The sequence below is a fragment of the Pteropus medius genome, unplaced genomic scaffold (genome assembly GCF_902729225.1).
Source record: "Pteropus medius unplaced genomic scaffold, Ma_sr-lr_union100, whole genome shotgun sequence".
NCBI lineage: Eukaryota > Metazoa > Chordata > Mammalia > Chiroptera > Pteropodidae > Pteropus > Pteropus medius.
The window spans coordinates 3,625,522-3,649,122 of record NW_024355206.1 but is presented as its reverse complement, the minus strand read 5'-3'; the positions used below and the strand labels follow the sequence as shown (position 1 = coordinate 3,649,122).

The 23,601-nt window shown below is 41.0% G+C and overlaps 1 protein-coding gene across 2 annotated transcripts in view; it reads left to right on the top strand.

Annotated features, from left to right (window-relative positions):
- Window positions 1–22,055, top strand: part of BLM (BLM RecQ like helicase) — a 61,201-nt gene extending 39,146 nt beyond the window's left edge. The window contains exons 15-22 of one of the 2 annotated variants that reach the window (XM_039858155.1): window positions 1–196; window positions 2,393–2,583; window positions 6,359–6,506; window positions 10,710–10,909; window positions 11,321–11,513; window positions 14,045–14,167; window positions 16,158–16,359; window positions 19,412–22,055. In XM_039858155.1, the coding sequence (XP_039714089.1) occupies window positions 1–196; window positions 2,393–2,583; window positions 6,359–6,506; window positions 10,710–10,909; window positions 11,321–11,513; window positions 14,045–14,167; window positions 16,158–16,359; window positions 19,412–19,589 (1,431 nt within the window). In that variant the 3' untranslated portion in view covers window positions 19,590–22,055. The remainder of the gene's footprint in view (window positions 197–2,392; window positions 2,584–6,358; window positions 6,507–10,709; window positions 10,910–11,320; window positions 11,514–14,044; window positions 14,168–16,157; window positions 16,360–19,411) is intronic. The other variant, XM_039858156.1, reaches the window with a different exon arrangement.
- Window positions 22,056–23,601: the final 1,546 nt, after the last annotated feature.

Here is a 23,601-nt window from a genome sequence, read left to right as displayed (position 1 = left end):
GTTATCTGTGCAACAGTTGCATTTGGAATGGGGATTGACAAACCCGATGTGCGTTTTGTGATCCACGCATCTCTCCCTAAATCTGTGGAGGGCTACTACCAAGAATCTGGCAGAGCAGGACGAGATGGGGAAGTATCTCACTGTCTGCTTTTCTATACCTATTATGATGTGACCAGACTGAAGAGACTTATACTGAGTAAGTCCTCTTCAGTCTCATGATAATAGTAATCTACTCCTGCTGTTGTGGTAATTTAGGTCCACTTTTCCTTAAATAGTCATAGAAAAATAGAGGTTTTATTTTAGTCATTTTTATGATAAAAGTATTACGTGCTTGTTATATAAACCTCAAATGATAGACATGTATCAGACAAGATTTCCAAACCATGTTTTGAATACACTCCTGCCCTAAGAAATAACTCCAGTTATTTGTTGCCTTTCTGTCTTTCCAGACCTAGTTTCTACATGTATCCTTACATATAATGCATTTTTCAAACATGCAGAAAGGTAAAATGGGAAAAATAATGAACTCTCACAGGCCACCATCCAAGTTAAGAAATAAAAGCTTCTACATTTCCCCCTGCTATATCATCTCTCTACCTGCCGATTAGAGATAAGCAATATCTTGTATTTGGTGTTTACCTTTACCAAATGTATGTATTTTACAATGTAAATAGGATTATGTTATATGTGCTTTTTTATATACATAGTGACCTGATTTTTTTCAGTCAACACTAGTATAATTATGACTCCAATTAATAAGCATAGCTTGACTACATAGAATTCCATTGTATGGTTATTCGTATTTATTTAACCAAATCCCTTTTAATAGATACTTAGATTGTTTATTGTTTTTCACTGTTATCAAAAAATAGTGCAGTATTAAATATCCTTGTACAGATATCTTTGGGCATTTGTGCAATTATATAGGATAAATTTCTAAAGTTAGACTTGCTGGGTCAAAGTGAATACATATTTTAGAGTTTTATTATGTCCTTTCCCATTTTTCTACTGGGTCGTGATAGTTAAGTACATTTCCTAAATATATGTGCCTATTTTGAGACCACTTTTGAAAGAACTCTGGTAGAGATACTGAGCCTGGGAAATGGCACTTACCAAGCCCTGTGCCAAATAATGTATCACCTTATCTGCTCGTAACCACTGGCTTTTGAGATAGAGTTAGTCCCATGAGAAAGTGAGCTTCAGAAAGGTTTTGTAACTTGCCCCCGACAGCACCAGTGTGGTGGCAACAGCAGCAGTGGTAGGTGGAATGGTAGTGCTATTTAGAGATAGCATTTCTCTAGCACTTACCATGTGCTACTGTCTTAAGTACTTTACATATGTCATATCATTTAATCTTCACAACTAAAAGATGCTACTATCACTCATTTTACAGAGAAGGAAAATGAAATACAGAGCTGGTAAGTGGCAGAGCCTGATGGAACCCAGCTTCTTCAGATTTCAGAGTCCATGTCCCCTGCACTGTACCAAGATGATTCTCAGTGAAAAAATGAAACTTAAACCTAGTGTGTCCATTTGTGTTTTTAAGCAGAACCTATATCAAGTTAGGTCCAAACATTTTAATAAGTATGAAAGTCCTAAACACTTAGCAGCCATTTGGAAAATATAACTCATAACTAGGAGAAAAATTTTTTAAATTTTATTCTTAACTAACCACAATTGTTTACAAATGGAAAGTATGTACATGTTATTCTCAAAACTTGGAATCAGATTGGATACCACTACCCTCATTTATTCTCTGCTTCTCATTGATTCTCTGGAGGTACTTGTTTTTTTCAAGAATTGCCAAAAATTCAGCTTCACAAAGATGTCATTGAAAGGAATGTAGCACACCAAGAACTAGCTCAAATTAGTAGATTGTGTGATGCTCAACAGATGTCAGGTATTGCTGCGTCTCCCGAAAATATGAAATACCCTGCTAGTGCCCTGTGAGTTCACTGCAGCACCCTGGGCTCCTTGGCACACAGTTTGAGAACCACTGCCTTAATCACTGTGACCCCAAATACTCAGGGAGGTGCGTGGCTCACTAATTAGTTCCATGCTCTGCTTTCTTTGGCTGTTGAGCACGTGCTTGTCTGATAAATATAGTAAACATAATGCAAATCATCATTGGGAATAACAAAAATTTGCAAAAAAAAATTTCATGTACTCCTGACAATGTACATTTATACCTATAAAGCCAAAATTTTGAGGGATGAACATAAATATTCAGTTAATTATAATACAAAATGAAGTCACGTTGATACATATGCTATTAATTTTATTTCATTTAATATTTAAAGCTATATGAATCTATTCTAAATCTTTCTGTGATAGTCTCTTATATTTTTCTGCTCTTATAAGTATATTTTGCTATGTTCTTCATCTCTTTTAGTGGAAAAAGATGGAAACCATCATACGAAAGAGACTCACTTCAATAATTTGTATAGTATGGTACATTACTGTGAAAATATAACAGAATGCAGGAGAATACAACTTTTGGCTTACTTTGGGGAAATTGGATTTAATCCTGATTTTTGTAAGAAATACCCAGATGTTTCTTGTGATAATTGCTGTAAAACAAAGGTAAAATAAGAAAGTTTTAAATTCTTTGTAAGGAAATTGCCAAGATTTTTTATTCTCTTAATTTACAAAAGTTAAATGACAGTAGTAGCCCTCAAGGGATTAGACAAGGGAAAGAAGGCTTCCTCCCTATAGTAGTTTATTGCTCAATTTTTTTTTTAAACACCCACAGCACCTGGTATTCCTAGGTGGTATCCCATCCAAGTACTAACCAGGCCCGACCGTGCTTAGCTTCTGAGATCAGTCTCTATAGTAGTTTAGGATAGAAACATTTTAATATTCTGTGGAATATCTTTAGAATTAGAAGCCCATAAAAAATATACTGGATCTATCCAAAATACTTAGGTTGTATATATACACTGATGGTTATGGGATTTTAGAAATATCGTTAATCTGTAAATATTCAAAAAATCCAACATGGGCAGATAGAATATTTTTAGTTCAACTCTAATCTGTACTGAAAGACCTCATTCTCAAAAGAAGTAAAATAACTAACTGATGTACAGTGTGTTTGGATTCAGATCAATTAGATTACTCTATAAATTGGTTTTTTGAAAAACTAAAGAATAATGGCAATAGCTTCTGTATGAGTTTGCTATCAGATGTTCTAAAAAACCTTGAGAGGTAGTTAAATTTAATTATTGGACACTTTATTGTACCTATTATGATAATTCTATGTTTAAATGTCTACTGTACTTTCCAGTTTCACACTTGATATATTACTTGAAATGTTCGTGTAGGGTGCTGGGCATTCACAAATGAACGAGGTGTGAGCAAATTCATAGACTGGAGGGGAGTTACATATATGTATTAATATCATCATACAATGTGGTCAGTGTAGTTACAAAGATACGTAGCACTAGCCAGAGCAAAGGTGACTGTGACTTACTCTCTCGGGATGGAATCTGCGGACTCATGGCCATCTCCACTCACTGTACCTCACTCTGCAGACATTGCTAATCAGGTCCTTCATTCAGTAAGTATTTATCGAGTGACTGCTTTATGACAGGCACTGTTCTAGGAGTTTGGGATACATCACTGAACAAAACATAAAGATCTCTGCCCTTAAAGAGCTTACATCTAGCAGAGGGAGGCTGAGGACAAATAATATACATAATAAGCACATGTTAAGAGGTAAGAACTGTGGTGAAAAGCACAGCAGTGCAAGGAGTCAGGGCTAATGGATGGAATGTGGAATGCAATATTAGATAACGTAGTCCAAGGAAGTCTTATTGTGAAGGCGATGCCTGAGCAAAACCTTGAAGAAGGGAGTTAGCTGAGCAGCTCTCTGGATATGGGCATTCTTGGCTGAAGCCAAGAACAAAGGTGCTGAGGTAGGGACGGGGGCGGGGGAGGCATGCCTATTTGAGGTATAGTAAGGGAGACTGTAGCTGAACAACGAGTTAGAGAAAAGGTAATGGCAGACCAGAGCAGTAGCTGGAAGGCTCCGTAACTGAAAGAAAGGAGTGACCCTCAGCCGAAATGTTTAGGGAAGGCTGTCTGGCAGGGATGTTCATATTGAGTTATTGTGTCTCTTGGATCCAGGAATTCTGAAAAGAGGCTGGTGGTTATACATTTGGGAGTGGTTAGCTTATAGATGGTAATTAAAGCCATGAGAGTAGATGAAATCTCCAGGGGTGTAAGTTTAGACAGAAGAAAACCAAAGACATTAAGAGATTGAGGAAAAGAGAAAGAACTAGGAAAGGAGACCAAGAAAGAGCTAGTGAGATCAAAGGAAAACCAAGAAAACTAAGTGTTTCAGGGAGGAGGGAGTGCTAACTAGACAAGTGCTGCTGCTAAGTCAAGTACAATAAGGACAGGGAATTCACCACTGGAGTTAGTACCGCAGAAAGCATGGTGACTGACTTGACCAGTTTCGGTAGAGTAGAGAAAAATTGGAGACAGTGAATGCTTCAAGGATGAACAGAGAAATGAAACAGTAGCTGACAGAGAAGTGGGGTCAAGAAAAGACATAAACATTTGTATGCAGATAGGAATGTTCCTTCAGGGGATGAAAAACTGATGTGTATGGAGAGGGGAGAATTGCCGAAGCAATGTCCTTGAGCAGACGAAGAGCTTGGGGTCTAATACGTAAGCAGAGAGATTGGCTTGCTTGGGTAGTTCATCTCTAATAACAGGAAAGATGAGAAAATACGGGGCAGATGCTGGTGGTAGGTGTAGTGAAGCAAGTTTGTGAAATCTCTCATTCTGATTGTGTCAGTTTTCTCAGTGAAGTAGGAAGCAAGGTCGTCAGCCGATAGTCAGGATAAGAGAAGGGATTGAACAGAAAGAAGAAAGTATGACACAGTCATCTAGGACAAGGATCAGCAGACTTTATCTTAAAGGGCCAAAGAGTAAATATTTTAAGTTTTGGGGCCTTAGAATCGTAATCCCTGCCATAACTACTACTCAGTTCTGCTGTTTTAGCCCCAGAGCAGACATAAACATAAGTGCATAAATTTTCCATGGCTGTGTTCCAATAAAATTTGATTTATGAAAAACTAAGGATGTATGATGGTTACCTGGTAGCATTAAGGGTCTGCTTGAGGTTTATGGCCATGTATTAAAAGTGCAAACCATCAACGTGGTTGTATGTGTTTCTCAAGCCATGTTCAGCTACGAAGGTACAGGCATGGATGGTGGAGAACTGCATCTAATGCGTTTTGTCAGACAATGTGATGAAGTGACCTAAGGGCAAGGCAGCTGAAGGTTTATAAAAGGCAGTAGTGTAATGATTGGCTGTGGAATTCAAACTGAGTTAGAACATCTAAGGATGAAGTTCAGTGGATAGGCAATTCCAGTGGACTGTTGGAGTGAAAATACTAGATGGTGTGAATTGGAAAGGTAGGAGGTAGTGGTCAGAGAATGAAGGGTTGCCATTATTAATTAGGCAAAGGTAGTGGGTGTGACAATGGGAGTGAGTGGCCGAGGTATGTGGAAGACAGGATCATTGCAGCAGAGGAGATTAAGATGCTGAAGGCCAAGATATAGAAGAATCATTTCTGTGTGCTAAGTCACCAAGAAGTAAGGCAGGGATGACGGAGAGAGTGACAGGGCACTCTTTCGTGATGATTATAGATAGAACCTCAGAATTAGTACTAATTATTTGTGTAAGACAAGAAACCTAATAGTCTTCAAGTTATTGGAATATAGCAGATGAAAAACGGATTAGAAGATGGAGGAACTAACTGCATATTTAGAAGGACAAAATTGTGATACAGCTTTTGAGAACTTCAGGTGGTTAATATTAGTTCATAGAGAACTACGATAGATTAAAGCAGAGAGATCACATAGTAATGGGGGGCTTTAGAAAATAGGCAGAGTTTGGAGACACCTGAGGGGAATGAGAAAGGGAACGGACAGAAAATAATAAAAAGAATTGACTGTGACACCAAATGCCCAAAAGAGATTAGAACTCATAAATTTGCTTGCTTTTCATCCTGGGATTCAGTATTCAGTGACAGAGCACTGTTCAAGGAAGTATGAAGGTTCTTGTTTTGTTTTTTTTTAAAGAATATTCTTTAAGGTACTATCAGATAATTGAAAAACAAGATGTATGTGTGTGAGACATAGTAAAATAGATATAGTAGAGTGCTAATTGTTCTAGACACAAGGCTAATATAAGAACTTAGAAAAGAATAATAAACATCTGGAACTTCCTTGGTTTTTGGTCTGAAAATAGTTTATTATGGTTTAATATTACAGTTAGAATTAAACCTTAGCTATCTTGGTATCATTATCTTAATTATAGTGGAAGGTAATCTCTTTTTATTTATAGGATTATAAGACACGAGATGTGACTGATGTTACAAAAAACATTATAAGATTTGTTCAAGAACATAGTTCATCACAAGGAACAAGAAATATAAAACATGTAGGTCCTTGTGGGAGATTTACTATGAATATGCTTGTCGACATTTTCTTGGGTAAGTCAACTGATTTGTTATATATATAAAACGTCTGTTCCCATTGTATCCGTTGAAATTGAACATCTAAAGAATTCATTATGTACATAGAAAAAATCTCTTTTGTGTATTTTCTTGCAGAACTTAAGGATTTCAGAGTAAAACCTTTTCAAGTAACGAAAAAATCAGCTTTAACAAATTATGCCAATTATTGTTATAGAATTTATAAGTCACTAGGATAAGGAGTTCTCACATACCAAAAAAAAGTCATAAAGCTTATACAGTTTCATCTGAGTGAGTGGAATATAACTTGCTTAGGGAATTACCCATTGACTGGCTTTCAGTTCAAGATGGCAGCATGAGCATAAAAGTATCTCTTTTTTTTTTGCTTGAGCCCTTGTTAAAATAATGGTAAGGAAGTAAATTGAGGAATTAAATCCATAATGGCAAGGAGAACCAGAGAGAGACCATCATCAGAGTACAGAGTTTTTTAAAATCTTTTAGGAAATGGAGAGAAGCATATTGACAAGTGGAATTAAATGCAGTAAACCACAATGCAAAATAAATGTAGGAGAGAACTGTAGCAGAGGAGGGACTATCAACCAGGCAAAACCCTATTATCAGTATGCTTAAAGTCTCGAGGTCCAGAGAGTGGGAGTGAAAGCAGGGGACGCAAAAATAGGAGGGGGCAGTTAAAAGAGTATGCCCACAGAAGAACTGCATAGAATACCAGCCTGGCACTGATTCTGGAACTTATAAAACTGCCTAAAGACAAGAAAGGCAACTGAGAGACCAGATCCCCCTAAGTGGCATTTGAGGGCCACGCAGCCCACCTAAAGTCTGGTCCCACCTACTTACTCTAAAGCAAACCTGATAACTGGATATCCCCATTCATGGGAGGAATTTGGAGAGAAATAGATCTAGATATAACAGAGGAAATGTACCTAAAAAGTTTAACCTGGACCCTGAAGGTTTTATATAAATCGACAATCAAGAGAAAGACCGAATAAGTGGAGTACTTGACCCTGGGGATAGAGATAACTTAGAAAATAGACAATAGCTAATAATAGAACGTTATGGAAAAGAAAAACGAATGAGAAATAACTATTAAAAGTTTTAAATGGTTGACAGTAAATTTAGTGGAAATGTTGGAAGATAAAGTCTAGGAAGTCTAAGACCTGAACAAAAAAAATATATGGAAAATAGAGAAAAAACATAGATCAGTTCTTAAGAGATATGAAATCTGAAAAATTTTTTGAAATGGAAAATAGAGGGAATTATCAAACCAAAGATATAAGAAAATTTCCCAGCGTGAAAGAGAAAAAAGCTTTCAGATTAAAATGCCCACTGAATGCCAAATCAGATGCTTTATAAGATGAGATTTAAGAATACCAAGACTAAAGAGATATTGGGGATGAAAAACTTCCTCTACCCTGTTATATTTAGTATTTGGGGGCCTGCAAATTAAACTGGCGAAAGACAGATTTAATCACGTATGGAAGGGAGTTCACAGAAAAATGTAACTCAGAGGGGCAGTTAGACTTTGGGGCTTGTGTACCATCTTAACAGGGGAGGATGAGAGGGGAAAGGACACTTAGAAGATAAATGATTTTTTGGAAAGATAAATGGGCCCTTAAGAGAATAGATAGGAGGGAGATATGATAGCTTTTGTGGCAACGTCTATTTAAATGTGATGTGGAGACTTCTCATCTCCAGTGATAAGACTCAGTCTTCCTGGTGGCTCCCAGGGAGGGGATTTATGACAGTTGAGTTCTTTAGGGGATCTGTGCTATCTGGCAGGTAAGAGATTTTTATATCACCATGGCACATTCTGGACCCCTTCATCACTAATCTCGAAAGCTTTGGAATGCAAAAACAGAAACCAAAACCAAACTGGCATCAGATTAATATCAGCAACCCTGGAGACTAGAAGGCAAAGAAAGTGAGTGCACATCATAAACAAAGGAAGTGACCTATGGGTCCAGTGAGAAGAAGTCCCAGAAACACAGCTATGCGGCAGGTTTAGTAAACATTCTGTGTAGATTGTAACAGAAAGTCAAGAAAAATGGGTCCCAAGCAAAATCGAACTAAAGTATAAGAATAAAGAAATGAAATTTTTTACTGATGACAGTGAACACAAATATTACTTCTTAAAAAAAAAAAAGGAGAAAGGCACTTAGAAACTCCAGGGGAAAGAATAGACAGGAGAGCCAAGGTCCAATGTAAAACAAAGGAAATTATTACACAATTTTGAGTAATTGATAAGATCTACCAAAAAGTAATCCATTTGTCTAGATCCAGTAAACATCTTTCTTAGGGTTGTACAAGATGACATTCCAAGTGAGGAAGGAAACTTGTCGTAAACACCGTTGATTCGCTACAACGGTTGAAGTCAAACTTGTCGTAAACACCGTTGATTAGCTACAACGGTTGAAGTCAACGAATAGCCTTAAACATGGTTAGAGAACAGGACAGGATATAGGTGCTAATCTTGATGACATAAAAATTAAAATACAGTAAATAAAAATAAAGGAAAGGAGTACACAGAAGGCCTGGAATGCTGATAACCTACATAGAGTGGAGGGAGAGTGGTCAGCGGTTCCATCTAAAGCTACAGAATTATTGAATAGATGAACCAGTATTATATAACTAGCAAAACTGGGGGCAGGGTAAAGTGACAAGAGTGATGTGAATGAGATAAAGCCTCATCTTTCATAGCTGGGGCATGGTCAATAGATGAATGTCAGGTGGTGCCTGGCTAGTGGAATGACAGCAAGGGTTAGGGCTCAGTGTGGAGGTAACCACAAGGACCGAAATCAAAAGCTGTCTTGGAAAAGGGAAGTGAGGCTGGGGAGGGCAAGGTGGGACAGAGGAATGTTGCATAAGAGTGATACACAATCAGTCTACATTGCAATATGTAGAAAATCAAAAAATACAAATAACTCTAGAAATAACTGCTAATATTTTAATGGGTGTTTGCTCACAATCACGTATTTATCATATTGTACATATATCATTTTTACATAACAAGATATAAGCATTTTCTTAATTTTTTATTTTCAAGTAGTTTTTAATTATATTTTAGCATAGTGATGAAACGTATCTAAATGATCTTATTTTAGGGCATATTTTTCTATTGTAAATCATGGTGTGTTAAATAGTCTTTTAAATACACATTTAACTGTATCTCTGATTCTACCTTTCATTTAGGTACCTAAAAAGATTACTAAATCAAACATTTTTATGACACATTTTTCATTTCTCATTAGCTCTTTTATGTTTTTAAGAAAACTGTTTCCTCCAGCTTTCTTAGTTATCCTCACTCCAGGGTTGGTCCACATCGCCCAGCTCACCATTACCAGAGCAGTAGTCCTGTAATGTGACATTCAGGGATAGAAATCACTTGAAAGAACAACTTAAATCATTCAACATATATGACCAGAAATCATCTGAAATTTATAATAATGTAGTTATTTGGACCTCTTAAAATAGAGCTAAAGCTTTACAAAGTAACTTAATTCTGATCATCAGTGTCACAAGGCTTCCTGACTAGATTGTTGTAATAAAATAGTGTTTACAGTGCAGACATTAGTAATTAGAGGAGCTGGATGTGAAACCAGAGATCCAGCCCAGTGTGGTGTCCTCAGCCAGCAAGGGGAGGAGGGAAGTGTGCAGTCAGTGTACTTTGGTCTGGAATTTCTGGAGGCTTCATTTGTGAGGATGACAAAGAGTTTGGACTTAAATACTTTGATTGTAAACGAGTGGTGATCTCAGTATAGAACCATAGATAGTATTTATAAAATTGATCGTCAAAATTTTTTTGTAACTAGATTAGTAATACACAGTTATCCTAATGGAGCACAGTGATGTGAAGCTGTTAAAAGTTTACATAAACTCTTTCTTTGATTTCTTTGCTCTGATATAATTTCATAAGCTATAAATGCAACATCCAAAATGATAAACTTTAATCTGCTGCTGTTTTTCATAAATGCGTGTTATAAAAAGGTGAGGAAAAGTACATAGAACCATAGAAATTTTAGAATTTTACTCATAGATATTCTCATTTTATGGAAATGAGTATCTGTGCCATGGGTTTTCCTGTGGAGTAGATTTTTCTGTTCCATTTATCCAGACCTACCCATAAATTACTTTTTAAGCTTCTCCTATTAGAGGTTTATGATGTACCTACATTTACTGATCTAACTTCTTATACCTTCTCCCCAGGGAGTAAGAGTGCAAAAATTCAGTCAGGGTTGTTTGGAAAGGGGTCTACGTATTCACGACACAATGCCGAAAGACTTTTTAAAAAGCTGATACTCGACAAAATCTTGGATGAAGACTTATATATCAATGCCAACGACCAACCAATTGCCTATGTGATGACTGGAAGTAAAGCCCAAACTGTACTAAACGGGCATTTAAAGGTACGGTATTTTAAATGTTTATTTTATTATTTCACAATGAGTGGACAAAAACATATTACCACAAATTAAACTGTCTTTTCCAAAGCTTCTGGATGCTGAATTTATTTATACTGTCCTATATGAATATATCTGTTCCTCTTAATTTGGGAAGAGATCTTAAAATTGAACTCAAGTAATATAATACCTGTCAAAATGAATTTAATGGGTTATCAGATCACTAAATTGTTTGCTAAATAAACATTTATCAAGAAGTTAGTCTTTGCTAGACCTTTAAGGTATAAAGGTGGACAGAGCCATAACAGAAATAAAAAACCAAACAAAAAAAATACACAGTTAAGCATTAAGTAAAGCCTCTATTTGGATGCAAGTATGCATACACCCACTCTGATGATCTCTTTCTCTCTCACAAAGGTAGACTTTATGGAAACGGAAAATTCCAGCAGTATTAAAAAACAAAAAGCCTTGGTGACTAAGGTGTCTCAGAGGGAAGAGGTGGTTAAGAAATGTCTTGGAGAACTTACAGAAGTCTGCAAAGCTCTGGGAAAAGTTTTTGGTGTTCATTACTTTAATATCTTTAACACTGCTACTCTCAAGAAGCTTGCAGGTAGGTGTGTGTGAGTCATCTGTTACGTGGCATAAATTAATAGGCCAAAAATTAATCTTGCTAAAAAACTTCTTAAGTGTATAAATATATATCGGTCTTTTGTATTATTTTCATTTAACCTCTAAATTGAAAGTTCAGAAGCAATTTAAACTTATTCTTGACATAAAATATACTCTGTGAGATATATACAGTAATTTGTTATTTAGACAAATTTTATGCTTTTAATTTTATATTTTCCTCTAATGCTGGATGTTAGAATATGGATAATTGCAATCTTGAGCACCAGATGTCACTTAATGATTTTGTGTCCATTTTTTGCCTGCTTTTATGATGTTTAGCTATGCTGTGTACAAATGTCTTTGCAATGAAAAGCTAAAACATAATCTCCTTATGAAAAGAGATTATGTTTTATGTTTCTTTGAATCTGGGTCTGGCACACTTCTATGTGTTTAGTTAACAAATACTTGCTGACCTGAGTTATTTCCATAACTTCAGATAGTTCAGCCAGAATTCTAATAGTAAAGTCTCTGGAAAATAAGTTGTCCCATAGTTGACTGAGTAGTGTACATTACCTTCCATGGTCTTCCTTATAAAATTTCATAATCAATACCTTCTCTCTTTTCTATTCTCCTACCACCACAGGTCATTATGGTACTTCATCAACTCTAAGATGCCATCTATTTTATGAACTATTAAGAAAGAAAAAATTCTGCTGATTAAACTGTTAACAGTGCTTGTATTGAAAAAATTGTTTTGACTTATTTAGATACAGATTTTTATCATATATAACTGCACACACATGAAGAATGCATAAAATCAAAGTGAGTTAATTTAGGTACTTGTAAAAATTCACGTTCAAAGCCTGACTCTTCCGAATAATTTTTTGACTCAGTTGTCCATGTCTTTGTTTTTCCTCATATTGCTGAGAATGTTAGTGATACAACCTTTTTAGTGTGTTCCACCCTTTTCCCAAATATTTTAATCAAAACCCTGTCACCCATTCTGATTTGGTGGTGATGTGTTCTTGATAATAGCACGAAGTGTCAACGGAAGTTTACACATCAGATGTAACACTGCTTTATCCACTTTAGGCATCTTTTTTTTTTAAGTCATGTAAAGCACTGGTTGTTGCTTGCAAGAAACTATGGAATTGTGGTCATTTCCTCAAAAACAGATACTTGTTTTATTAATGCCAAATTTATTCCCCATTACTCTGTTTCTGAGGTTTTCTGCATTTACAGTTACTTTTTCAACACTAATCACAGTTTAGTCTCTTGATAGACATTTCATGTGACATTTAAACTCAGCAAATAAGGAACTATCACTGCAGTCACACTGTAGACATGTTGACAGTACTAGTAGTTGTGACTAAGTTCTCACGTGCACAGGCAGTAACAACCGCAGTACAGCTACCATTCAGCCATCAGCACTTGTAAGATATATCCTGACCACAGGAAAGCCAAACCATGAAAAAGTGTCTTAGAATTGATGAAATGTAGGCTTTTGTTCCTCAGCTATTAGTGTGATTTCTTAACTGTTCTTCTTAACTCGAGAGATGAACATGATATGCATTTTAATCTTTCAAAAACTCTGCTAAAACTTCAGCAGCTCTCCAGATAAAGTGCAAAGTCTATCAAGGATCTGCATTTCTACTTGCCTTTCTCACTTATCTTCCACTAGCCCTCTCCTTAAACCTTCTGGTCTGTCCCACAGGTCTGTTCCTTTTCTTTTAAACATAGAAATGATGTGAAAGTCACAGATTCGAAACCCACCCTTTGCCCAGGGCTAATACATAGGAATTACTACTCCCTCACTCTCCATAGCCAGTGCATCAGCGACTCCTACAGACTCGCCTCCAAAACACATCCGAATCAATCTTTTCTCCATCTCTACTTCTGCATCCTAGTTCACTGCATCCTCGCTTGCTCCTCTGGCCTCCCAGTTTCTACTCTTTCCCTTACAGTCTATTTTCCATACAGCAGCCAGAGTGATCTTTAAAATGTCAGGCTTGTCCACACTGATGCAGTCTGTATGCAGAAGTCTCAATGGCCTACTCATTAAAGTCAGAATACCCACTTCACCTCACATGCAGAAAGACAGGGAAGAATGGGACTGGGTTGTGGGGGATGTAAAAATTCCTTTCTGAGGAGGATATACGAGTCTAGAGGAGCTGGAAATATGAATGCATTCGCCATGGTCTTCGTTGTGAGGACAGAGTAAGGTCTGGTTAAACTCTGAGATACGCTGCACAGGTCCTCCCTCTGGTGTCCTCCACGTCCTGTGCTCTCGCCCCTTCTCTGCCCTGACTTAACACACCTTTGCTGCTGGAATTGGTTGATGGGCTCCTGCCCTCTGGGCCTGTCTGCCGCCTCTGTTGGCACCAACAGCCTTGTAGAAAATTAGCCCATGTGCCCAGTGCTCTGCAGTTAGTTGGCACTTAACAGACATGTGCTGAATGGATGAATGAGCACGAATTCAGTGGGTTTTCTATGGGTGGTAATTTAAATTCCTAATTTTATGTCCATGCACAGAATCTTTATCTTCCGATCCTGAGGTTTTGCTTCAAATTGATGGTGTTACTGAAGACAAACTGGAAAAATATGGTGCAGAAGTGATTCCAGTATTACAGAAATACTCTGAGTGGACATTGCCAGGTTCAGTATATAGCCAAATAAGTATTTTTTAATAGCTTGTTTTAATGTTAAGTGATGCATCTCACCAGATTAGAATTCTGTGGGTACCGGGTTGTATTCATGCTTCCTACACCTTGTCACACTGACACTCAAGCGCTCTGGGCAGCCCCCACTGGTGTGCCAGGCACCTCTTAGAGGACACTGGTGCTTAGGTCCCTGGGTGATGCCAGCTACTGAACCTAATAGAACCCAAAGGGGGACCCTTTAGCCCAGGAGTTGGTGGTTCTGTTAAGGCAAATGCCCGAGGAGTCAGGAGCACTGGGTGCAGATCCCAGGACTGCCACCAACTCGTTCTGTGGTCCTTGGCAGGCCATAAATAACCACCCTCTTTGTGCTTCAGTGTCCTTATCTGAGGAAGGAACATGATATCTGACAAGCATGTCTAAAGATAAAATTCAAGTGTGGAGTTTAGATATTTTGGAAGAATGAACGTGGACTGCTAGATGATCTTATCAGCCATTGAAAGACTCTGCCCAAGTGAGTCATCATTAGCCGATGTTCCCAAAGGTTACATTAGGCCTGTCACGAAGACCTCTAATTACAAACCTTGTCACTGAGCTACAGAAAGCACTGACTAAGGGAAAATCGAGAACAAAGAAAGATGTTGTAGGAGACAGGACAGGTGCAAAAGTCTCATCGCCTCCTCTAACATACTGCTGCACGATAAGACTCAACAGGCTAAGATCAATGTTTTTCCTGTTTTTGTAAGGCACCACCGTGGGGGATTTTTCTAGAGGCTAATGGTAATGGTAAACAGGCTGAGAAATGAGTGAGCATGTGTTTCAAGTCCTGTCTGTTCATAATTGTTTTTTATCCATTAACAAAATGCTGAAAAGTAGGGTTTTCCTAAATTCCTGTGCATGGTTATTATTCTGTTGAAAGCCTTGCTTTGGCTACACTGACACTCTCTCAGTGGGAACATGTTTGTCTAGTACAGTAACTTGTTCGGAAGGGATTTTCCCACATCAGACAGGGCTGCTCTGTGGAAACAGCCAGTGTGGTAATGGTCGCTGCCACTACTCACAGGCACTGTGCCAAGAGCTCTGCCTATTTTGTATCACTCAATCCTCACAGCACCCATTTCACAGATGGAAATGGGTGAGGCTTTTTCATGTCCCCAAGGTCACACAGCTGGTATGACAGCGCCCTTCGCCCCAGCTGTAGTGCCTCCCTGCATGAACCATTGTTGTGAACCAGTGTTAGGGGGACAGAGTCCTTTGTGCTCTTCCTACCAGGCAGCATATCCCGTGGGTGAACCAGACCAGTCAGGAAATACCTTCCTTCAGAAAATGGAGATGGACCACTGTTGACCTGTAGGGAGATTTCATGTTCTTTGCGTGCCTTGGGATGTAAATGCCTGTGAAAATGACCATCTTTTGTGGAAATGTGTGCTTTCATACAGACCTCTTTCCTGCTTTGTACGTGAAATGTTCACAACTATTATGCAAAGAGATGTTTTGTCTTTGAAGAATAAAATGTCTAGAATTTTCTGATACTCATTTACAAAGTAACTGTTGTTCAAAGGTGAGGTGCAGAACGTAGTTGGTTATGTTACTCTTATACTGAGTTATTTTTTCAGCTTGGCATTTATTTAATGCGTTATACTTAACAGGATTTACTGCCCAGGCAGTAGCAGGGATGCAGGCCATACACACTAGTATGAGTTAAACCTGACATCTCTAGTTAAGTTAAAGAGTATCACATATTTTTAAATAAATTCTGATCCTCTTGCTTTAAAAAATAAATAGTCACTGAGCACTTTGGGGCTTTGTGAAGTAAAAAAAGAAATGATCAGTTCTTGCGGAATTGTCAAGTCTGTGTGGCAAGAAGACGCCAGGAAAGCAGGTAGGTGTCGGCCGAACTGTCTCCTGTGTTGTGCGTCTCCATGTAGACTGACAGCACTGGGACCAGCAGGGTATTACCAGTAAGTGTCTGAATTTTCCATTTGTAGCTGAGGACAGTTCCCCACGAATGAGCCCATCCAGCAGCAGAGGGACTGGAAGAATTAGCTCTGCGGAGTTCTATGAGGAAACACCCATATCTTCTCACTACTTTGCAAATAAAGCCAGAAATGAAAGAAAGAGGAAAAGGATGCCAGCCTCCCACAGGTCTAAAAGGAGAAAAAGTGGTTTCGGTGATCTCAAGACAAAAGCGTAAGTTTTGAGACCTGTTCTGCAATGTGTAAGGGAGAAGAGTACAGAAGTATAACTGCTCCGGTTTGCATTGAAGCATTTATTAAAATACACCATCGCTAACTGTTGCCTCTGCAATTAGTAGAGTGATTGTTAAGGTTTGATCTCAAGCAAAAACATTTGTTTCAGACTTTTAAAATACTTATTCCTGAGTTGATTATCACTAAAGTTTTCTAGTTTGTAAAAACTTCTCCAGTTTTGACCTTAACTTAGAAAAAAGCCTTTTTTTGATAATTGCTCTTCTTAAGAGACTTTTCCACCTAAAATACTACATACTAGCTGAATAAGCAAAGAGGTTTGCTTCCTCCTTGCTTTTATGATTTCATCAGTACTTGCTACACTGCTTTTATTGCTGCAGAATCTACAGGCCTCCAGCCCCGGCCCTTCACGAATACTAGGGAGAGCCCACCTCCCATCCTTTGCAGGGCAGCACAGGGGAGGCCACAGCAGGAAAACCAAAAGATGAGTCAGCCGGGCCTCTCTGGGGCTGTGTGAATGGTTTCCATCTTCCCTTTTCTACACGTGCCTGCCCCCTGGGCTGGGATACATCTGCTATGGGGCGCTATCTGCATACCCAGGAGGAACAAAGATAGCGTTGTCAGGTCCTGGGTGATAATCTGGGCAGCGTTCTTCATATGGCACTGTTTCTTTTCCTGTATTCTGCAAGAGCATCCTCTGTCCTTACCTTATAGGTAAGGTCTGGCAGGATCGTGACCATCCCATCAGTCTGGAGAATGTGGCCCTCAAATAACTGCAGGTTGTCACAGAAATGCGTACAGAAAAAGGGAAATAAGTCCTCAGTGAGCTCCTGCAAGCCCTTGTGTTTTTCTTTTGCAGTTTTTCTACCTCTTTCCTTCTGATTAATAAAAAGGAAAAATTGAGGGAAGAGAGGGGAAGGCACATGTTACCAGATTGTCATTTTCTTGTTAATTCCATAAACAAACATCTTGTATGTGCTAATCCTTCTGCATGGTACAGAAATTACAGGCATTAGTAAATGTTAGTTTAATTTTGTGGTTTTTAATACGCAAGTGACCAGCAGATGTTCTTCAGTGGAGACATGTTATTTTCTTCATTTAGTTCTCTGTTTTGGGAAATATTCATTTCCTTAGGAGCCCACACAGAGTAGGAGTCCAGCCCCCTGGGGTTTATGATGAGGAAGTTGAGGTCTGGCCTGAGGAAGGCTTATGCCGGGCTGTCCCCAACCTGGTCTCAATTTCACAGGGAGTCTTGCACACTGACTCGCCCACACCTGCCCAGAGCACATTTCTGCACATTGTCCATGGCGATTCCTTAAAAATGATTATGATTGTCTCGTTTTTACTTGTTAGAGCAAACCGTATTTTAGTGTTCTATTCATTGCCATCGGCTCCCTTATTCAGTTTTCACAACTTTTGTTTTTAAGAGTGAAGCACTTTGCCCTATGGCCTAGAACCTGTTCTAATAAGTAGGAAAGCTTACACTTGTTCCAAAGACAGTCCCAATTTTGATGCTAGTTTTTAATTAGCCTGTATATCTACGATGGAATTCTTCTCTAATCCCTGCTGACTAAAAACCAGTAAATTTCGTAACTTTTTTTTACCCTTGTAACAGCCTCTTTGTATCAGTGCTTCACTCTCCTCATTTCCACTGAAGTTTCCCACAGTTTCCACTCTGCTCACCTGGTTGAGAGTCTCTGCACAAGGACAGAATAATTGTGGCTTTTTGCCAGGGTCCTTAACTCTCCACCCTGCCCTCAGAGCTTTACATCTTCAGAATAACACACAATGAACCAGTTGTGTTCCTGTTCTCTAAGTGGGAGTAAAATGGATGGCGTGGTGAGATGGAGGCTGCTGCTGGCAGATTCATTCTGTAAATCAGCATAAACAGGTTTTTGCTCGGGGCTTAATTTCTCTGCAGGAAATCAGGGTAGGGAAGTTTAGGGCTGCTTCTCTGTGGATTTAGCAGATCTCTGCCAGTTCTGCAGTAACACTGCCCTGAAGCAGGAGATTAACAATGTTGAGAAACCGCTTTTCACCTAGCCCCACCAGAATGTCATTAACACAGAGTGGTGGCCCCTGAATTCAGAGATGGTAGGCCACTTGCTTACCCCGATGCTATGGAATTAGTGTTGGGCATGAATTCAGCCTAGTTACAAAGCAGCAGGAAATAGTTGTGTAGGAAAAAGGCTTCTATAGAGAATGCAGCTTGCTGTTATCCTTATAAACATGCCAGCCCTATGAATTTTTTTTTTCCATTTTATTTTGGGGGGAGGAAAAACATAGCTGTTATCTCCAGGTCAGTGAGGGAAGTGAGGTGCTGGAAGGACTTTGTAATAGGCTCTGGGCGGAGCTTCTTCCCCAGTTTTAAAGGCACTGAGTGGGAGATGCAAGCGTACGGAATTGGGAGGAGTGTAGGCAAGCCAGCGAGGTGCTGGCAACATGGCTGTGACAGAGACTTGCCAGACCCGAGCTACTCAGCAGGCCTCCCCAGGGAACCACGTCTGCAGCCTTCCCCCAGCTGGGGCTGGGCATGGACAGGAAGAGGCTCAGCTCTGCCCTGCCCCACCTCCACTCACCCGGCCCTTTCTCTGGTCTGTGAAGCACAGTAATTCCAGAGTATCAATTGTCCCGGGCACTGGGGGCCTTCAAACAAGGTACTCTCACTTTCTTTATTTGGTCAGAACAGATCTGGGAATGTGGATCTGGGCTGTGTTGTCCGGAGGGAGGGGTCTGATGAGAGGCTGTGAAAGGCGTGGGTGGAGAGAAGGCACATGGGGTTTGGTCTCAAGTCACAGAATTCAGAAACAGTTCTGGACAATTTAGGGAGACACATTTGTCTGAAGGGCAGTAGTCCTTTACCTCTCGAATTGTAAAGGAAACTGACCTTACCCCCAGGGGTATTTAGAGGCAGAAAATGCATAGAGACGTATAAGACCAAGGAAAATCATGGGTTATATAGCTCCGTCAGGTTACGAGAAGACTATCCACTTTGCATTATATTTAACATTTCAATTTTCTTTGTCACATTTTAGGGGGTCCACAACATGCAGAAAGACATCTTCTAAAACTAAATCCTCTGGTGTATTCGGACCGAGTTCAGCTGTGCGTGGTTCTCAGGCAGCATCAGGAGCCAGTAGAAAATTGGGGCTCATGGCCCCACCAAAGCCTGTAAATAGACCGTTCCTCAGACCTTCATATGCATTTTCATAACAACTGAACCTCAATGTACAGAGATTTTATATCTTATTTGTCAGCATCTGACCATCTGTGAATATAAAGCTGTTAGTTTCATTATACCGTTTGTAATTTTTACCCGTCTCTATTAATATTTAAATAAATGCTTGGGGTGACAGTTCTTATTTTTAAAATAAACATTTTCTTTTGAATAAGCATCATTTGCTGCCACTGCAAGCTTTGTGGCTGTTGTTTCTGAGAACGTCTGAAGCAGCAGCTGAATCATCTCAGTGAGAGAAATTCTCAGCACGACATGAAACACAGAAGCTGAAGGAAAAGACATGCATGGGATGTTATGAAACTAAAACTTTCTGCAGAAGACGAAATTAGAAGACAAATGACAGAGAAAATAGGAAAAACATATGACAAAGGATTAATGTCATTAATCCTTTAATGATGTTAAATCATTAAGAAAAAAAGGATAGCCCAGTAGAAAAAAGGATGTGAATTGGCTCTTCTCAGAAGAAATAAAAATGGCACACAAACGTGGGAAATGCTCAATCTCCCTAGTTATAAATATAAATGAAAGCAATGAGATGCCATTTTTTTGCCCATCGAATTGTTAACACTGAATAACATCTCAAAGTCTGGGATCAATCAGCGAGAACATGGTCAGCTACTCTGTTGGTGAGAATATATTAGATGTTAGTGTAGTCCTTTAGTATTGGGGGGCCTTACTTTTCAACACCCTCCATTAATAGGCTGATTGGCCAGAAAGTCTTAAAGTAGAATTTTGGCACCTGTTTTCAGAGCTCTAGTACCTCGTTTTTGGAGATATCTTGTCTCTTAGCTGTAGGTAATCTTAGTGACCTATTTGGGGCCCACTTCTCTCGACCTCACTCAAGAGGATAAAGCTGAGGAGGCCCTGCCTGGGCCAGAGACGTTGAGGACGGAGTTGGCTGGGAGCCTGTGGTTTCTGCCTGGAGACTCAGTACTGAGATGGACCTTGCACCCACCCCAAGGGGCCACCCTTGCAACTGCACACCTGCTGCCCATGGCCACTTGGGGCTTTGGGCTCTTCACTTAATGGAGGAGACTGGCTAGACAGGAGACTGCGGATGCCTCCCAGAGCTGACATTTTCGTGAAACTATCTTTCGAGTGAGTCCTGACTCGAGTGGCCAGGAGAACCTTCTCGGAGCTAGGGGAGGAAATGAAGGACCAAGTAGCCAGTAGTTGAGGCTCTTGGGATAATGTCCCCAGCGTGAGGTCACCTTGCAGAGTTGATGATGCACAAGGGTATCTGGCAGAAGGTCATACCCTTCCACCTACAGCAGCTCTGGCTTTGAGACGTGGGAGGCAGCCTCCACATAGAGCTGATGCTACGGATGTCGGGTCACTTCCTGGCTCTGGCCTCATTAATTCCGTTACTGAGGACCTCATCTGCCTGGACACTGGAGAAAGCTGTCACCTTAGAAGTGCCCACTGTGCCTCCAGAGACTCCCTGGGCAATGGGAAAGATGGATGAAGCAGTGTAGTGGGAGCCCCAAGGATAGAGTGCAGAGACTGTGAGCAGCCACAGCCCTGTCACCTGCGCCTTTCACCGTAGCCATGAGGACAGAGCTGACTCAGCGCCCCCTCAACAGGAACCTGAGGTCTGGAGACCTTTGACTAGCCCCGTGTCAAGTGGCAGAGCCAAGCCCCACACCCAGCTCTTTTTAAAAGTTCTGGGTTGGAACTGACTGCTCAATTTCTCAGGCTCCAGGAGCAGGCACAGAAAATGCAAGCGGCCTCCTTTGGTTCAGCCTCCAGTCTTTCCAGAACGCTGGAGAACGCCCCTCACACAGGGCAGTCTCAGGAGGACAAAAGCACACGGATTTGCCCTGAAACAAAACTGGGGCCTCTGGCAGCCACAGAGAGATAGTGAAAGCAAAGCCGCTCCAGGCTGGGCCCTGGTGGGGGCCCTCCGTGGGCACAGAAGTCACCGGCACCTGGAAAGAGGGTAGAGGACAAGTGCACCAGGGAGTTCCAGCCTAGGATGCTTCACTGGCCCACCCCCGCCATCACCCTCTGGAGGGCACTGGAAGGATTGGACTCTGACTCTCCAGCTGTACACACCCCCTCCCACCACGGGAACCCACTCCAGAGAGCCGACAGGTCCTTGCTCTTAATCTCCAGGGACAGAGAAGAAACTTGGAGAGCCTTCTCTGTGGCCAGGGCAGTTCCAGGAACTTTCATATAATTTAATTTACTCCTTTAATCCCTCTACCAGCCCTGGGAGGCAGGCCTGTGATACTAGGCTTTTTAATACAGAAACCAGAATTCAGAGAGGTTATGTAATTGCCCAAATCCACACAGCTAGGAAGCAGTAGTAAATAGAGTAACATATATCTTGTTTTGCCCTGAAGAGTCCCAGTACATATGCTGCCCTGGTGTAATAGTTAACAGTGTCCTTTCAATCTCGAAAATGCTCCAGTTTGGGCAATAAATTACAAGGAATCCAGGTCTGTGCTCTTTCCCTGGACAATTCAACCTCTCCCGGTCCACTTTTTCCATCCAGAACTCCAGAGCCCACCTGCTCAAAACTTTGGGCCTTGGGCCAGGCTCCAGGGACAGAAGCTGTAGAATTATCAGCCAGCACAGCTGAGCTGTGGTTTTTCTCCAGAAGGGGAAGCCGAGGCTGTGGTCTAGGCCCCCTTGCTCTTCTTAAGAAACTGCTGCTTCTCCTCCTACAGCTTGGAGCTGCTCCGAGCTCCCCAGCCCACCCTATCCGTGGGAGGCTCCCAGAGTCCCAGCCGGGCTCTCCAGCTCAGAGTGGCAGACATGGGGTTCACTGAGGCCTATGCTCCCACTCTGGCAGAGGCCTCTGGGCAGAGAGGATGGTAGCCTGTGGGCCCTTTATAGAGGCCAGGAGGGAGTCCCCAAGAGGCTCTAGCAGCCACTTGTCCCTCAGTGCAACAGCCATAGCCCCATGTAGTCTCAGGGTTCAAAGAAGCAAGCTGGTGGGATATGCTCAGGGACTCAAGCTCTGACCAGACCCTGCTAGGGGCTCTAGTCCATGGGTTCCGTCCTCGGTTGCCGTGAGGCAAGGACTCAATTTGTACAGCTTCGCAAGGCACCACCAAAGCTAAGACAAGCACCAGTGGCCTTTAGAAAGCTGTGCTCTTTTCTCCTGTTCTTCCCAGCCCCAGGACGGCTTTCCTTAGCCAGACCCCTGTTCTCTGTTGACAGGAGAGGAAGAAGGGAGGGAACAAAATCCCACAGTGGTTGTAGTGGGTGGCCGGGCCCCTGTTCTGTTCACTGTAGAGAGGATAGGATAAGAGGGGAATTAGAACCCCGAGGAGGCAAAGTGTCCCCCTGTCCCCGCCCCAGGCAAGGGTGAGGGCCTAAGCCTGGGTTCCTATGGCCTGAAGCTGTGGAAGATGGAACTTTGGTGTTATCACAGCATAATTCCACCATCCCACAAAGGATTCAGTGACTTAGATGGCTCCTAGGCCCAGGTGGGTATATGGGGGAGGGACAGAACTGTCAACATGCTTTGAAGATGTCCCAGAGAGACTGTGTTCCTGCATCAGTGATACCAACAGTCCCTACCCCTCTCAGGCAGGAGGACACTGTTGCCTGAAGGGTAAATTTGGAGGCTCCTGGTCTCATTTCAGCCCCCTGGGCTCAGGATCTATAGTGTATTGGGAGGGGAGGGCGTGTAGAGAGAAAAGTTGCTCACCAAAATATTAACAGTGGTAATTTTTACTCTTCTGAATGGCCTGGCTTTTTATAAGCTCTTTATTGGGGGTGGGGGGGTGTATATCATTTCCATAATGAGAATAAAGCAGGGGGACAGCCACTTGGCCACCTTGAGGACCCCATTCTTGAACAGAAAGCAATGCTTCCCCACTTGGCCACCCTCCTCACTCTGAGGGGACAAGGGCCCTGGACTGTTCATCTGCCTAGTGGCCATGGGGAGCATAGCAGGAACTTCAGCTCAAGTAGAGGGTACTGCACAGGGGAATTGGGACCCAGCTGGCCTGCAAGGACCGCTACTCCACAAGT